The 18314-nt window shown below is 31.6% G+C and overlaps 2 protein-coding genes across 3 annotated transcripts in view; one reads left to right on the top strand and one right to left on the bottom strand.

Annotated features, from left to right (window-relative positions):
- Positions 1–18314, top strand: part of LOC129913288 (endothelin-converting enzyme 2) — a 78391-nt gene that overhangs the window by 8154 nt on the left and 51923 nt on the right. The window lies entirely within an intron of this gene.
- On the bottom strand, positions 8623–18057 carry LOC129913287 (uncharacterized). Its single transcript, XM_055991871.1, has 5 exons — positions 15767–18057; positions 11810–12016; positions 11657–11752; positions 11471–11591; positions 8623–11403 (listed from the first exon to the last, which is right to left on the bottom strand). The coding sequence occupies exons 1-5, from the start codon at positions 17829–17831 to the stop codon at positions 8727–8729; spliced, it is 5166 nt and encodes a 1721-aa protein (XP_055847846.1). The 5' UTR covers positions 17832–18057; the 3' UTR covers positions 8623–8726.

An 18314-nucleotide genomic window follows, 5' to 3' on the forward strand; every position in this document is an offset into this window, starting at 1 on the left:
TACGACGAAGACGTTTCTCAAGTTTCTTTTCCTTTTTTAATGTTTCTTCGGGTTTTGATTCTGTTGTGAGCTCTTTGGAAAGCTTTATTTCTTTTTCTACAATATCTTTTCTTGAATTTGTGAAGTCATTAAGTTCTTCCTCAATTCTTTTTAAATCTCTATCCCTTTTTTCAATTTGTGGTATATCATTTGCTTTCCTTTTTTTAACTTCTTCAAGTTGTTCTTTTAAAATTGTAGTCTTTTGAGAAATTTCAATTTTATCCTTTTGTGAAGTTGAGAGATCCTCTTTGATTTTATCTAGTTTTTCAATCACTGCGGTAAGTTTTTCAGCTAATAGTTTGGGTTTATTATTCAAAACTTCTGTAACTCGTGACATTAATTTCAGAGTTGGGTCTAGTGAAAATATTTTCTTTTGATCCTGGGGCAAAATATTAGTAGCAATCAATCCTTCAGCTATGGCTGCTGTACTTGTCAATGCTACACCAGCCCCAGCACCAATAGGTCCGCAAAAACTTAGAACCGTACCAGAAAGTTTAAGTGGAAGAAGCATGGAACGATAAGTCATCATTTGACGAATTCTTGCCTTATTCTTTTCTAGTGTCAACATTTCATTTTCGGTAGAATTTTTCTTTTCATTTAATTCGTCAATAAGTTTTTTCACTTGTTTATCTGATTCGTCCCAAAGCCTATCGAGTTCAGGTTCAATGGTACTATTTATGAACTTATTTGCTTCGTCAATTTTATTTTGCAAATTCTTTTCATAATCGATGCGATAATTTTGTACAATTTGCAATTGTTGTTCTTTTCGAAATTCTCTCACGTTCGATTCAATAATGCTTAGATATTTGTTCAAATTGACTACAGTCTTGCCTTTTCGTTTCTTTTTTAATGTAAAGACTTTGGTTAGAGTAGCTGTGTATATGTAACTGAGGACTTTCTTGTTCTGTAAGTTTTTTTCGGACTTTGCAAAGTCTTCAATGCGATGTAGTAACGAATTATAGAATGGGATGAAATCTATTTCATTTCTGAATTGAAGATATTGACTCTCTAATCCTTCGAATTCCTTAACAAAAGCAATTGTATTATATTGTGCATTGATGAAATCATCAGTATCAATCTCGTGAATCAGAGTTCTCAATTCTGATTCCTTGATGTTCTCGAGTAGGTTCATTCTCAAAAACTCTTTGTAAGAATTAATTGCTAAGTATGAATTCGCCATTAATTTGGTAGTTGGTAATTTTTGATTATTGATATTGATGCCAGGTTTTCCATTTTTCGCTGCCGGAATTAAAGCACCATCTGTCCATTTGATGCTGTGTATTATATAGGTGAATTAGAGATATAATTTAATAGGTAGCAGGTGTGTTTATAATAACTTACTTGCCTATGGAATTAAATTTCAAAATTGTCCACACAGTACGACTATCGATATCAAAAGATACATCTTTACCTTCCGATGTTTTTTCTCCACCAATTCCACCTTGTCCTCCAACACCTTCAGAGCCTGGAATACAAAGTCGTTAAAGTTATGCTCGCATATGAAAAAAAACACATTTTCAGCCCTACTGCGATTTACAATAATTACCATTTGATAGTTGATAATAAATAAATTTCGACATCTTATTACTCAATTAACAAAATTTTTGAAAACCACGAATGGTCCTAAACATTATTTTGAAATGTAATTGAAAAATGATATTTAAAAGTTGACCTAATTTTCCCATAAACTAGGTTTTAAAGAGTCAAATCAAAGTCACTCCCCAATTAATAGTTGACAATCGCAATACGGGTTATTGTCTAATCACACATACATTATACATACCTGAATTATTGGAAGTTTTCGCATTGATTGCAGTCTTTAAGCCATGAATATTAATTTTACCAGGGTATCCTCCTTCGCCGCCGACACCCCCATTTCCTACAAAATAATTTTGTTATACATCCATTACTCCATTATTATATGCATGTATTTCAAAATTTTACAAACCTCCATCAGATGGTTTCTTCGCGGGTTTCCCACCAACTTTAAAATAATGTAAATACGTAACATCAACGTCTCCAGCTATCAATGCACGTTGAATATAATTGAAGCGGTAATCATGATCTTTTAAAAAATGTGCCATTTCATAAAAATCTTTGTCGAGTTCAAGAAATTTTTCTGGCAGTGTTGTACCTGGGATTCCATCTGCACCTAAAAGAAAAAATATTAAAAACAAAAATTAAAAGATTTCTTTATTAAATTCAGAAAATATGTCTTAAAGCAGAAACACAATCACGCTTTGCCGTCGATTTTGACAACTGCCAAAAGTTCAACCATACGAAATCTGTATAACCTCCCACAATGGGCACGTTCAAACACCTATCGGATAGGCTATCTGGGATACCCGTATCTGGAATATCTTTTTGAACAAAGAGATATCCAGATAGCTTGCCCAAGCAGCTACTAAAAAAATATGTAAATATTGAGAAGAGGAAATTTTTTCTTTTGAGCAAATTACATTTTTTTTATTGTTGAAAAGTACTTGCACAATCGCTTTGACTTTATTTCTTGCAATTTTTTTTTATTTTGAAGCTGAATAATAGCCCGAAAAGCAATCAAAATAAAAAAAAGCCAAATGTATATCAGCTGATCACTCGGTTACCTGAGGTATACCAGAAATTCTGAGTTAGAAAATCTTAAAAACCCATTTTTTTTGCTATTTTCGAAGAAATATTTTGGCATAATGTAATCTTTTTCAATTAAAATTGATACGTTTTATGAAAGAACTTTTTTTTTTCTTTCAAATTCAATTTCAATCTTCTCAATGTCTCTTTTCTTCTCCGAGATATCTTAATTTAAATAAATTTAGTAGGTTTGCATATCTTACCATAAAGAAACTGATCTCTAAAAATTTATATATCTTTCTCCCTAGAACAAAAGTATACTTTCCTAATGGACTTTAGTGGGCTGATTTTGAATCCGAACTCAAAAAATGTCAGTAAGCTCTGGTTTTTGAGATATAGTAGTTTTTTTTTTGAAATTTTCTTATTTTCTGATTTTGTGATACTTTAATGCGAATATCTTAAAATCCTGATGTGATAGAATTTTTTTGACTTCGGATTCTAACTCAGAACACCAAAAACTATAAGTAAAAAGTACTATTGTTTCTAGGAGAAACAAATCTGAAGCTTTACAAGGCAGTTTATCGAATGGTTTATTACAAATAAGATTTTTCTAAATAGAAAAATAGTACATACAATTACAAAACACGTAAAAATTTTGTTTAATGTATTTTATTTTGGTTTTCCTTACATATTTGACTTTTTAAATATAATATGCATTGATATTTTACATTTTCCTTAATTAAGGTGCTTTTGTTCATGTTGGATTTTTACTAAAAAGTGAAGGATTTCGAAATGTCTGCTTTTTTTGTCAATCAGTATTTTAAAAAATGAGTAAACATGAATGTAAAAGAACATATTTGGTGTCAATCCATAGTTCATATTATGAAGAATAAGTCCTCCAAATTTGAGCTCAATGCGACAAATACTTTTAATTTTATACAAGTTCAAATGAATCTAAAAGGCTGAATTTTTAGAAACTACTCACATTTTCAAAAATCATTTTTACAAAAATGGTACCTGATAGAATTTTTCTGAAACCAGATTTAGATTCAAGAAAGTCTAATCTTTCATAATATAAAAAATTATTTAAAGGAGAAAAAAAAAGTTAAATTTTGCAGACCAGTGTAATCTCCTACGTGGGCTGGTCAATTTTCTTACTTATGTTTCTTAAGCTCTCCTCGACGTTTCGGTTGTGATTACAACCTTCTTCAGGACTAATGTTTAAGCGTATAAAATTTTAAGAAGTTTCTTAAAAATTTGTATTTTTAGCTGGATATTCTCTCTTTTTTAATTTTATAATATTTTAAAATTCAATTATTGAAGTCTTGAAAAAGACGTTTCAATCGATCGAAATTTCAAATTTCAACGAGTATATTTGTTGTTATTGTTTTAAGAGTGAAAATTATTTTGGTTTGCTGTCGTTTTTTCAAACAATTTTGATCGGATTGCCAAAAAACACACTTCATTCAAATATTTGGGTTTTATAATACCTACCTAGATTTTTTAATTCAAATATTACCGAAAAATCGTTGACTGTAAATTCAGACAACGGTAACGAGACCGATGCTGCATGCGATACATTGAATGTATCTTTTTTTCGGATTTGGAATAATTAGAATTGGAATCTCATCGTTACTCGTAAGCTTCGTATCTCGTATGTTTTGTATGTTATTTCAGTACTTTAGTAACGAAACACACGAGTAACGACATTGTTTCTAAAATAACGTTTCGTTACTCGTTACCCGCATTTGAGTAACGAATAATTACTATTTGCCACAGCTCTATATGTAATAGGTTTTTGAAATACTTACCTTTTCCTCCATCTTGTCCTGGGCCTCCTTTGCCACCGTTTGCTTGTATCTGCAAATGTTGTGCATTTATGAATTCCTTACCGATTCCGAAGATATGTCCAGCGGAACCACCTGGAAGCCCCGGCAAACCATCCCTTCCATTTTCAATATTTGCAACAGCTGGATCCGCACTAGGTTTTTCATGTATGCTTCCTGCCTTTCCATCCAAAATAATATTCCGTTTACCAAGAACTTCCCATGTTGGCGCGATTATAAATAGTTCAGCCTCTTCCCCTGTTTTGTCAATGGAAGTGTCTAGGAAAATTTTGTTAAGTGCAAAGATCTGTATGTAATTTGCCTGCGACCAGCATTTAATATTAACCACATCACTCATTTGTATATTGAATCCTTTAACTATCATTGGTGTCGATGGAGATTGACATAAAACATCTAGTTCATTCTCAAAAGTACCAAAAACAAATCTTAAATGCTTCAATTGATATTCGTTGAGTACAAATGTACTGATTTTCCTATAAATTCCATCACTACCAATTTCCTTGACAACACCTTCTAAATTCATAATATTCTGAAGAGACAATCTCTTTGAGCTTTTGCATGATCTCATAATATTGGAGATGCGCGGATCATGTTTTAATTTTTGTGCACTGTATGAATCTAAATTTGTTTGCAAATTTTGTAAAAATTCATAAAATGTACTCATATTTTCGATATATTGTACAATATTTTGAGTTTCGGCTTTCAAAAACATCATGTTTAAGTCTCCATTAGTATTTGACACTGTTGTAAAGAACTGCAAGGCTTTGATGTTCTCAGAAATGATGTTCAAATTATTCAACGATACAAATATATTCAAAAAATTGGTGGCATTAAGAAAGTTTTGAAATAGTTCAAGTGGTTCATTTGCATTTTGTATTTTGGCTAAAACATCGACAGCAAATAAAATTTGGTCACGTAAATATCCAATATCACTATGTTGCTTTTCTATTTGTTCAAAGTGCGTTAGAGTCTCATTGCCCAATTTGTATAAACGATTCGTCAAAGTGTCTGTAAACATATCACTCACTATTCGGTCAACGGTGTTTTTTGAAGCTTTGGACAATGCAAATCCAAAGTCGTCCTTATTTTTCTGAACATAGTCTAAATTTTCTAGTATCATTTTGGCAATGGCATTAATTTCAGCATTTGCACTTTTAATCTTTGTCAATAATCCTTGACCAGTAGGCTGTCGAAAAATGGCAATTTTTGAATAAGAGTTGTTTTTCTTTTCCAACAAGGCATCTATCAATCTCACAAACATTCTATACTTTTCAGGATTCTCTTTTTTACGACTATAAGTTTCTCGTTTTTCTTTTAAATAATTACCAATACCTTCTAGAACGGATTGGTTGTCATTGACCAAAAAAAACCCACCATCATCAGACTGTTCGTAGGTATTTTCGACTTTAGTTGCAACCAATGCTATTCCATCATGGAATTTAGTAACATTTTTGATAAATTCACCAATACGTTCGAATAAATCGTCGAAATCATTTTTGCTTCCGGTATTCTTGAGTGAATCATAACTAATGACGAAGATGAATTTAACCTTTTTCACACGATTCATGAGAATATTTTGAAAATATATTGAAGAAATTTCATATTCAATATTTCGATTGTCTCGAAATCCTGAACAGTCGATGTAAGTTACGTTGTTTCTCGTATCAATCATTGCTTCAGGAACGAGGGTTTTGGATGAGGTGCCTCTTCCAATTTTTCCATCATCATCAACATATTCTGGATATCCACGTTCTCGGATAGCTCGTATTTTCCGTCCAACTAAAGCCGATACGAGTGTAGTTTTTCCTGCGCCAGTATTTCCCATCACCAAGACAACTTCTTCGTGGTTGGTATTCCAATTGAGTTCTTTTTTGTGTTCTTGCCAGAAATTGACAATTGTTGTATATTCAGTATTTGCATTTCGTCGAACGATGCTATGTTTTTCAGTAACATTATGTCTGGGATGCCAAGCGTATGCTGATAGAGAAACTAAAGAGATAATAATGCTCGAGAGTAAAATCTGAGTCATTATAATTGTGATAAATATTGAATACGATTAATCTCTGGGTTTTTTTTTCACTAACCAAGAAATAATAATAATAGAGGGTCAGTTTTTATTAATCTACAAATCGAATTAGAGCTTATATGCACGCAAACAAAATTCACTTAAGACTGTGGACAATACCACAGATTGCACACTCAATTTATACTTTTTCGGGTGTAAGAATGACAAAAAAAAAAGAAAAGTCTTAAGTTTATCAAATAATATTGTAGGCAGGAACGTATTTTAAAATTTGGCGCCCTAGGCCAACCCAAAAACATATGAAAAAAGCTAAATATTTCATGATAGACAAAAGTTTTACAAATTCCTGCCGCAGTCGGTATTAGAAGGTAACAGTTACCTACACGAGTTTTGCACCACCTTGAGCTTAATATGGAGGGCTAAAAGCTGAAGCGAACCATGTGACAAAAATGAATTCGGAGATATAACGAGTTAAAGTAAATACGCTAAAAATGAATATTATGGTAAATATTTTTTTTCGAACAATTTGAATCGAAACACTTTTGGATCAAATTATAATGACAGTTCTTATACATAGTAGAGTTTGGCACTTGCGCAGATTTTGGCACTAGATTTGAATTTTGTTCTTTTTTTGAATCTCTCTCTCTTTTTTTGGACTCTCGTTGCCGTTTTGGCCTTAGGGTAAATACGCCCCTGTTTGTAGGTATCAAAATGTAGTATAAGGTACATTGTACTGTGTGTACAGTGTATAAAAGTTGAACGCTTACTGTTTGCGTTCGTTTTGTTATTTGCCATTAATGAATAGAGACTCATGGAGGTAGCTTAAAGTTTTGCGTGAATCCCTGGAACGAAAATATTATTTTATTTTTTCTCTAAGGTACAAATGTGGATAAATATCGTAATATTTCTTGAAAAAGGGTCTTTATCTCTGAATGACTAGTTTTGAATTACAAAATTTGCACTTTCAAACATTTAAGTTTTTATTTTTTTTCACATCGGACACAATGAATAACAACATGAATTGAAATTCGGAAAAGTTCATGGTATTACTTACATTATTAAATTGATAAAACATTTTGTTAAAGTAAACAAAATTACAACATGGCGGCTCAGCAGCCCTTCAAAAATGACGTCTCGAGTCCAGCCCAGGTCCAGAAAATTAATTATATAACACTGGTCTACAAAATTAAATTTATTTTTTTTGTGTGGACACTAAAATATATTTTTCTATAGGTTTTTGAAGTCAGAAATATCCTATCAGCTCTCATTTTTGAAATATTAGCGTTAGAATAACGCTCAAAACAATCGTTTTTTGACTTATTTTAAAGTTAACAAGATTTTCAATACATGAACTAAAATATACTTTTCAAATTTATAATCAAAAGCATTTTTTTTTCATTAAAATAATACGCATTGCATAAAACTTATATTTTATAAAAATAAAAATAAGAGGCAAAAAAAAAAACAAAACCTGTGGAAAAACTATATTTTTGTTTTAGAAAATACTGAGAAAAATTGAAAAAAAAAACAAACAAAAATGATTTTGAAGATCGATTTTTCCGTAAATGACAATAATATGTGCGAGAAGTAATTTTCCATAAGAACCAAATTATACTTTTCTAATGGCTTTTGACCTTCTTAATTTTAATCTAGCATTAGAATAGCTCTAACGTATAAAGTTTCTGAGATAATGAATTTTGAACGTCCAAAACACTATTTTTGTGATGTTTTGGTATAGTAATATCTCAAAAACGTGATGTGATGTCAATTTTTCTGACTTCGGATTAAAGATCAGCGCAAAAACCATTAGAAAAATATTCTTTGATTTCTATAAAAATAAATTTTTTGAAAAGTGAAATCTAACAAAGCATTCGATTTTGTCTGCCCTGTTCGAATCGAGAGAGTTTTTTTTTGCCATGATAATTTTTGATTTTGTTGCCAAAACGTGATTTATTATGGAGAAATTAATAATAACGAAAAACTTAACAAAAACTTTAAATATTTTATGCAAAAGAAAATTAATTTTAATTGTTGATATAGACTTCAGTTTCACATCGTGGTGAATATTTTAATATTTTAGAAGTACATTTCCTGTCCTAAATAGTAAATAGACACAACAAAATTGATAGTTAAAAAAATATTTTAAAATTTTGTTTTAAAATAATTATTTAATAGTTTACTCGTTACATTTAAGAGTGTCAGCACTACATTTTGTACATGCCTTCAAACAACATTAAAGGAAATGAAAAAATCTAACTAAGTTCTTTAACAATATTTTCCATAGAATAAAACGAATCCAAATATTCATTGCAAACATTAAAATTAAATTCAGGATTCTGTTCAATATAATATCCACGACCAACCAGCTCCATGTCAATTGATTCATTTGCAAACTTCTTCAACTGATTAAAAGAAACCGATTTATTAACTTGTCTCAATCTTATACTCCATAATCCATAAGGACTGAGAAAAGTGTGACTATCTCGAATAGTTTTATACACCTCATTTGGATCTTCGTTCTTATTAAGATTGTAAGATATTGTAATAGCGTCATCAAATGATATGAAATAGTATCGTTCCCCACAACGATAGTAATTATTACCAACTAAAGTCATGGTCAGGCCAAAATTTCGCAGCACAGAATTGAAATTATTTTGCAAATTTTCATTTTTAAATCTAAAATTTATTCCAATATCATTAAATTTCACCGAATTGTAATTCAATCCTTTAGATATGTCAGCCTTCATTAAGATCTCCGATCCATTTAACAATTTTTGGATATCATCCTGAATAGTGTCATGATTCCAGGCGTAGAATGGCAAAGACCCAACATCATTGCTGTTAAAAACATTTCTATTGTGAATGAATTTGCTATAGTCACTTATTGTCGCCTCACTTTCATCAATATGATTTTTCATTTCTTTAATTCTGTCAATAATATTCAACCTTAATGACTCAATATCATTGAGCTTCAAGTCGGCAGGAAGTTGAAATTTCTGCATAACATGAGCGGCAAATGGAAAATAATGTTGTTTGAATGCTTGCAATGCAATGCCGTATTTTTCAAATAATATATTCGATTGTATTAGTAAATTCAGGCTATTTAGTGCCTGACTTAATTCAGAGTCAGTCACTTGAATGCTCATCACTGGTGCTGATACAATATGAGCCATATAATTGGCTTGTTTGACACTGTCCGAGTAGGAATCAATGCGATCATAAATGTCAATTAGAATAGAAAATCCTTCATCAATCTTCTCCATGAAACGCATTAAATCAGTCTGAAGTTCGTGACTCATCTTGTGGGTGAATTTTTGTAGCATTGATTTAACATCTTTTAAAGTAGATCTTACTGTCCATTTATTAAGATCCAATTTAGCATGTGAAGATCCATTTGACGAAGTTTTCATTTCATTGATAGTTTCTTCGATTTGTCGTAGATCAGGAATCACTATTTCGTACACTTGATTTTCCAATTTTTCAATGACTTTTAATTCATCACTATATTCAAAAATTTGTTTATTGATTTTTGATATCTCCCCTTCGTCATTTTCTATTTTTTGCCAGAAGCTAAATGCTACTTCGGCACTATTTAAAACAGATTGCACATCATTGATACGACGAAGACGTTTCTCAAGTTTCTTTTCCTTTTTTAATGTTTCTTCGGGTTTTGATTCTGTTGTGAGCTCTTTGGAAAGCTTTATTTCTTTTTCTACAATATCTTTTCTTGAATTTGTGAAGTCATTAAGTTCTTCCTCAATTCTTTTTAAATCTCTATCCCTTTTTTCAATTTGTGGTATATTATTTGCTTTTCTTTGTTTAATTTCTTCAAGTTGTTCTTTTAGAATTGCAGTCTTTTGAGAAATTTCGATTTTATCCTTTTGTGAAGTTGAGAGATCCTCTTTGATTTTATCTAGTTTTTCAATCACTGCGGTAAGTTTTTCAGCTAATAGTTTGGGTTTATTATTCAAAACTTCTGTAACTCGTGACATTAATTTCAGAGTTGGGTCTAGTGAAAATATTTTCTTTTGATCCTGGGGCAAAATATTAGTAGCAATTAATCCTTCAGCTATGGCTGCTGTACTTGTCAATGCTACACCAGCCCCAGCACCAATAGGTCCGCAAAAACTTAGAACCGTACCAGAAAGTTTAAGTGGAAGAAGCATGGAACGATAAGTCATCATTTGACGAATTTTTTCCTTATTCTTTTCTAGTGTTAACATTTCATTTTCGGTCGAATTTTTCTTTTCATTTAATTCGTCAATAAGTTTTTTCACTTGTTTATCTGATTCGTCCCAAAGCCTATCGAGTTCAGGTTCAATGGTACTATTTATGAACATATTTGCTTCGTCAATTTTATTTTGCAAGTTCTTTTCATAATCGATGCGATAATTTTGAATAATTTCCAATTGTTTTTCTTTTCGAAATTCCCTCACGTTCGATTCAATAATGCTAAGATATTTGTTCAAATTGACTACAGTCTTGCCTTTTCGTTTCTTTTTTAATGTAAAGACTTTGGTTAGAGTAGCTGTGTATATGTAACTGAGGACTTTCTTGTTCTGTAAGTTTTTTTCGGACTTTGCAAAGTCTTCAATGCGATGGAGTAACGAATTATAGAATGGGATGAAATCTATTTCATTTCTTAATTGAAGATATTGACTCTCTAATCCTTCGAATTCCTTAACAAAAGCAATTGTATTATATTGTGCATTGATGAAATCATCAGTATCAATATCGTGAATCAGAGTTCTCAATTCTGATTCCTTGATGTTCTCGGGTAGGTTCATTCTCAAAAACTCTTTGTAGGAATTAATTGCTAAGTATGAATTCGCCATTAATTTGGTAGTTGGTAATTTTTGATTATTGATATTGATGCCAGGTTTTCCATTTTTCGCTGCCGGAATTAAAGCACCATCTGTCCATTTGATACTGTGAATTAAAAAGATAAATTAGACAAATATACTTTAAGGTGGATGTTGTGTTTGTAATAACTTACTCTTTTTTGTAATTTTTACTATAAATTAAAGATACAAGAGTTTCAGCGTAAAAATTAACAGTTTTACCTTCCGATGTTTTTTCGCCACCAATTCCGCCTTGTCCTCCAATACCTTCAGAACCTGGAATATAGCGTTGTTAAAGTTATGATTGTTTATAAAAAATCACATATTGTCTATTCACACACCTGTATTGTTGGAAGTTTTCACAATGATCGGTCTCTTTAAGCCATGAATTATAATTTTACCAGATAAACCTCCTTTGCCACCGATACCACCATTTCCTTAAAAAATAATTTTGTTAAACATCTGACTCTTATATTTTTGAAAATTTTACAAACCTCCATTAGATGGTTTCTTTGCAGGTTTACCCTTGACTTCTAAATGATATGAAGTTGTAAATGTCACCTGAACTTCTTTTGGTTTGAAGTTATCCCAATATTCGTAGCAGTAATTATTGGCTTTTAAATACTGTTCAATTTCTTCAAAATTTTGGTCAATTTTAAAAAATGACTCTGGCAGTGATGTACCTGGGATGCCATCTGCACCTAAAGAAAGAATAGTAAAAAAAAATCAGAAAATATGTCACGAGTTTTATAGATTTGTTGAAACATTTTCTTTTCTTATATCTTGACTTCTACTAACACTCAATGCCGTCTTTACCATAAGGGCACACGGGGCCCGTGCATAGGGCCCCCATTCTCAGGGGGGGCCCGAAGGAACGAATATTATATTCTCAAAACATTTTTGTCGGTCAGACCATCTACCAAAAAATTTTAGTTTTTATATGGCACCCAAACGATCAAATAAATTTTTTGCAAAACTGTCAAATTTTTTCTTTATCAGATTTTTATTTTCATGGCTATTTGGCTCAACCGTTATCAAAAATCAAAAATTAAAAAGTATTTTGCTTAATCTACTTCGACTCCAGAATTGGGCTTTATTTCCATTTAAAATTGGATCTTAAAAATAAAATTTCTTGTACCAGTGTGGTACCAGAACGCTCATTTGTGAGCCCAATAAAGAAAGTAGTTTTCCTATTTTTCAATTTTCTCAAAAACTAGAAGGCATAGAAAGATGTGGTTTTCAGTATTTGATAAGGAATTAATTGAGGTAATTTATTTTATAGATTTATCCCGTATTGAAATCCATAGTCTTGACAAAAATAGTATTCAATGTATTTTTTCATACTTATTTTTCCCAAATGTTGACTTTGAAATCGATTATTTCGAAAACTACTGATTAAAATATCTTGATTTAAAAACTCAAATTAAGTGTACAATTCTAGCTTTTGAAAAAGGTATCACTGATAACTGTTAGTATTGCCGTTCTTTTTTATTAATTTTTTTAGTAGTTTTGTATAAAATTGCTCCTCCCTCCTAAAAGGGGGGCATAGACCCTCCCTCCTATAACAAAAAATGAATGTATTGAATACCTCTACAAAAAACTGTTTCTAATTCTCGGCGCCAAGTTATCGTACTCGAGACTTGCGTTGATATGAATTTTTTTCGAAAAAAAAAAAATCGTTTACGGGGGGTATCTCGAAAAAGGAAGCTAATCCGATTTTGGTAAAAACGTATTATTATTGCTGAGGCCTTCAGGAACAAAGCCTCATTTTTAGTTTTTGTTGTCATTTTAGGTCAACCTTAAACTTGTTCAAGCTCACTGTGCCCTGTCACCCTCCAGTTTTGAGTAAAATGCAAAAAACTCAAATGGGGTCATTGTTGCATTTTTCTCAAAACTGGAGGGTGACCGGGAAAAACGGACTTGAAATTCGGATTCAGCGGGTCCAAACACATATAGAAAGATAGGTTCCTAGTACATACAACTTTTTTTTTGTGTGCTGGCACTGTCGCGACATGTTGCTGTCATCCCCGGCACACAAAAAAAAAATATCCAAAATAATTTTTTTTTTTAAGTTTTCTTAGTTTTAATGTCAGTATAAACCTTTTTATGTAAAAATTTTCATTAAAATCGGTTGTGTCGTTTTCATTAAGAAATCGGTTCTATGGCAAGTAGGTACCGTTAATAACGGTCCAAAAAATATTTTTCTTCTTTCAAAAGTGCGGCCTTATTTGCAGCAAAACATATTTTTTTTTTTCAAAGCAAAATCGTTATCCGTTTTTGAGAAAATTGCAATATCTCGAAAACTTTATATTGTAGATATCCGTTGAAAAAGAGACATTAAAATAAAAAGGCAAAAAATAAAAAAAAACGGCTCTTGAAAATTACGTAGAAATCGTCTGTACCGAGTTTTTAGCAAATCAATCAATCCGTTTGAGCTCTTTTTTCCAATTCTCCAAACTGAAACTTATAACGGATACAGGGTACAATAATTTATTGGTAGTGGCAACGATTGATGTCTCGATGCACGTATTATTGGCACCCCCTTTACTTTATATGAAACGATATATTGGCACCCCTTTTTAACCATAACCATTGCCTTTAAGCCAACCATTGTACTTATTTTACTTACCAAAAGGGCCCCAAATTCTTGTGTGCCCAAGGGCCCCAGGATAGTTAAAGACGGCCCTGCTAACACTAACACCTTTTTTCTTACTTATTCTTTTTTTTCTCACTTTAGACTAGTAGGTTAGGTATATAGTGAACTTACACGTAAAAGTCCCAACCAATAGAATTAAATCCGTCGCGTGCGTTACGTCGAAGTTTACAACTGACAGCCCGATAAAATACACACGTTCTTATGAGAACCGACCCATACATGACGCACTCCACTGCGTTTTATGGGTCGGTTCTCATAAGAACGTGTGTTAGTTAAATCCATCGACGTAACGGATGCGACTAATTCTATGGGTTGGACACTTAATCCTCTGTCGGAACACGGGTGCAAATTTGGCAGGACAAAAATAAGAAGTGGTCACAAAAAGTGTTTTTATAAGGGTACAAATACATTTTTTTGGAATTGTGAATACAATATTCGAATTCCTCTGAAAATTCTATATCAATTTCATATATGATTCTCTATAAAATAGTGATAACGAAAAAAGTTCTAGCGCCATGAAAAAGTATAAACCAAATTCTCAAAAAAAAGGGTGTGCCTACAGAGGGTTAAGATAACTTCTACAATATAATGGTTCTTACAATAACGATTATGGGTTCATTCTTCAAAAATTACCCACACAAATAAAAAAATTAGTAAAATATATATGAAAAAATGTCATTTTGCCCCTTACTTGCAAAACAAACCTGGACTTTCACTAACTATAAAATTAAATATAGTCAAATTGACTTTTATATTAAGGACATTGACATATAACCAAACACATTCCCTGAATAAAATTTGACACGCAAAAAACGCGATTTCATGAACATATTTTGATTAATTTGCTTAGAATATTTAGTATAAATATATTTTTTAAGTTGCTTTTTCACTTTGGTATCGTTTTATTCAAAAGAAACTGTAATGAGTAGTCATTTTTTCTCGCTCATTATTATAGCATAGTCTTTGTGAAAATTGTATTCATATGATTTTGAAACTTTTTTTCCCAAATGTTGAGTTTGAAATCGTTTATATCAAAAAGAATTCATTAGAATAACTTTTTTTTTTTTAAATTAATATTAAGTGTATAATTCTAGCTTTTGAAAAAAGTATCAATCATAACTGTAAGTGTTGCCGTTGTTTTTTTATAATTTTTTTTATTTTAAGTATTTTTTTCATGATTGTTTCGACTGTTTTGGTATGGAATTTTTTTGTTCAATTTAAAAAAAAAACTTTATTCTACTAGGAAATTTAATTCTCTACATAAAGTTTTGAATGCAATATATCAAAATTTTGCTCGGTTTACGTGATATATTGAAAAAACCAAAAAGAGCGCTTTTGCACCCCTATCTTCAGTTTCCACTCTCTCATTTAATAGCACTCCGCGGTCTTATCTTCTCTTATAACCCATTGAACGATTCCTGCAATAAAAACCCTTGAACGTCTTAGTTCCTTTCTGAATGACATAATCAATAGAGTAATAGTAAAATGTACATTGTACAATGTAAATGAATTGAATTTTGTTTGTTTTTTTTTTCAAGTTTAAAAAAGATAAGGCCTCCTAGGGAAATCCTTAAAAAACCAATATTTATCTGACTTCTTGGGGTCTGAAATAAATTAATCCGTTTTCTTTGTTTTAAAATTTTTCTATTATGAAATTTTAATGATAAGAAACTGGCACCTAATTTTTTTTTTTCCAAACTTCAAACATTTGAAACATGAATTTCTAAAATCATAAATTAAATTAAATTAAGGTCAACTTAACTTATTCTTAACTATGTTTAAAATACGTACTCACCCTTTCCTCCATTTTGTCCTGGGCCTCCTTTGCCACCGTTTGCTTGTATATGCAAATAATCTGCATTTATGAATTCCTTACCGATTCCGAAGAAATGCCCAGCAGAACCACCTGGAAGTCCCGGCAAACCATCTCTTCCATTTTCAATATTTGCAAAAGCTGAATCTGCACTAGGTTTCTCATGTGGGCTTCCTGTCTTTCCATCCAAAATAATATTCCGTTCACCAAGAACTTCCCATGTTGGCGCAATTATAGATAATTGAGTCTCTTCCCCTGTTTTGTCAATGGAAGTGTCTAGAAAAATTCTGTTCAATGCAAAGATTTGTATGTTGTTTGCCTGCGACCAGCAATCAATTTTAACCACATCGCTCATTTTAATATTGAATCCCTTAACTATCATTGGTGTCGACGGAGTTTGACATAAAACATCCAGTTCATTCTCAAAAGTACCAAAAACCGATCTTAAATGCTTCAATTGATATTCGTTGAGTACAAATGTACTGATTTTCCTATAAATTCCATCACTACCAATTTCCTTGACAACACTTTCTAAATTCATAATATTCTGAAGAGACAATCTCTTTGAGCTTTTGCATGATCTCATAATATTGGAGATGCGCGGATCATGTTTTAATTTTTGTGCACTGTATGAATCTAAATTTGTTTGCAAATTTTGTAAAAATTCATAAAATGTACTCATATTTTCGATATATTGTACAATATTTTGAGTTTCGGCTTTCAAAAACATCATGTTTAAGTCTCCATTAGTATTTGACACTGTTGTAAAGAACTGCAAGGCTTTGATGTCTTCAGAAATGATGTTCAAATTATTCAATGATACAAATATATTCAAAAAATTGGTTGCATTCAAAAAGTTTTGAAATAGTTCAAGTGGTTCATTTGCATTTTGTATTTTGGCTAAAACATCGACAGCAAATAAAATTTGGTCACGTAAATATCCAATATCACTATGTTGCTTTTCTATTTGTTCAAAGTGCGTTAGAGTCTCATTGCCCAATTTGTATAAACGATTTGTTAAAGTGTCTCTAAACATATCACTCACTATTCGGTCAACAGTGTTTTTTGAATTTTTGGACAGTGCAAATCCAAAGTCATCCTTGTTTTTTTCAACATAGTTTAGATTTTCTAGTATCATTTTGGCAATGGCATTAATTTCAGCATTTGCACTTTTAATCTTTGTCAATAATCCTTGACCAGTAGGCTGTCGAAAAATGGCAATTTTTGAATAAGAGTTGTTTTTCTTTTCCAACAAGGCATCTATCAATCTCACAAACATTCTATACTTTTCAGGATTCTCTTTTTTACGACTATAAGTTTCTCGTTTTTCTCTTAAATAATTACCAATACCTTCTAGAACGGATTGGTTGTCATTGACCAAAAAAAACCCACCATCATCAGATTGTTCATAGGTATTTTCGACTTTAGTTGCAACCAATGCTATTCCATCATGGAACTTGGTAACATTTTTGATAAATTCACCAATACGTTCTAGTAAATCGTCAAAATCATTTTTGTTTCCAGAATTCTTGAGGGAATCATAACTAATGACGAAGACGAATTTTACCTTTTTCACACGATTCATGAGAATATTTTGAAAATATATTGAAGAAATTTCGTATTCAATATTTCGATTGTCTCGAAATCCTGAAGTGTCGATGTAGGTTACATTGTTTCTGCCATCAATCATTGCTTCAGGAACGAGGGTTTTGGATGAGGTGCCTCTTCCAATTTTTCCTTCATCATCAACATATTCTGGATAACCACGTTCTCTGGTAGCTCGTATTTTCCGTCCAACTAAAGCCGATACGAGTGTAGTTTTTCCTGCGCCAGTATTTCCCATTACCAAAACAACTTCTTCATGGTTGGTATTTGAATTGAGTTCTTTTTTGTGTTCTTGCCAGAAATTGACAATTGTTGTATATTCGGTGTTTGCATTTCGTCGGACGATGCTATGTTTTTCAGTTACATTATGTCTGGGATGCCAAGCGAATGCTGATAGAGAAACTAAAGAGATAATAATGGCCGAGAGAAAAAACTGAGTCATTATTATTGGAACAGTATAAATTATGTTCTTCGGGTGATGATGAGTATTGGGTAGATACAATAAAATTTTGCTAATTCAATTGTGTTTGATGATTAACCTCTATTATCAATGTTTTAAACAACGCGTGACCCGTGATGTTGGTGGGATTTTCCCAAAACCAAAAGATAAGTAGAGGAGGACAGTACTTTTTAATCGTATTCAAAGCGATTAGAATTAAAACTAGTATGCACGCTTAACTTAAGACTGTGGACAATACCAAAGATTGCACACTCAATTTATACTTTTTCGGGTGTTAGAATGACAAAACAAAATAAAGATTCTAAACCATATCAAATAATATTGTAGGCAGTGACGTATTTTAAAATTTGGCGCCCTGCGCCAATACGATCTTCCGCTTCTTAAACATAACAAAACAGCTTAATATTTTATGAGTGCCAAAACTTTTTTAAAATCGGTACCATTAAGACATTATACTTTTTAGCC

Source organism: Episyrphus balteatus, chromosome 3, assembly GCF_945859705.1.
Source record: "Episyrphus balteatus chromosome 3, idEpiBalt1.1, whole genome shotgun sequence".
Taxonomy (NCBI): domain Eukaryota; kingdom Metazoa; phylum Arthropoda; class Insecta; order Diptera; family Syrphidae; genus Episyrphus; species Episyrphus balteatus.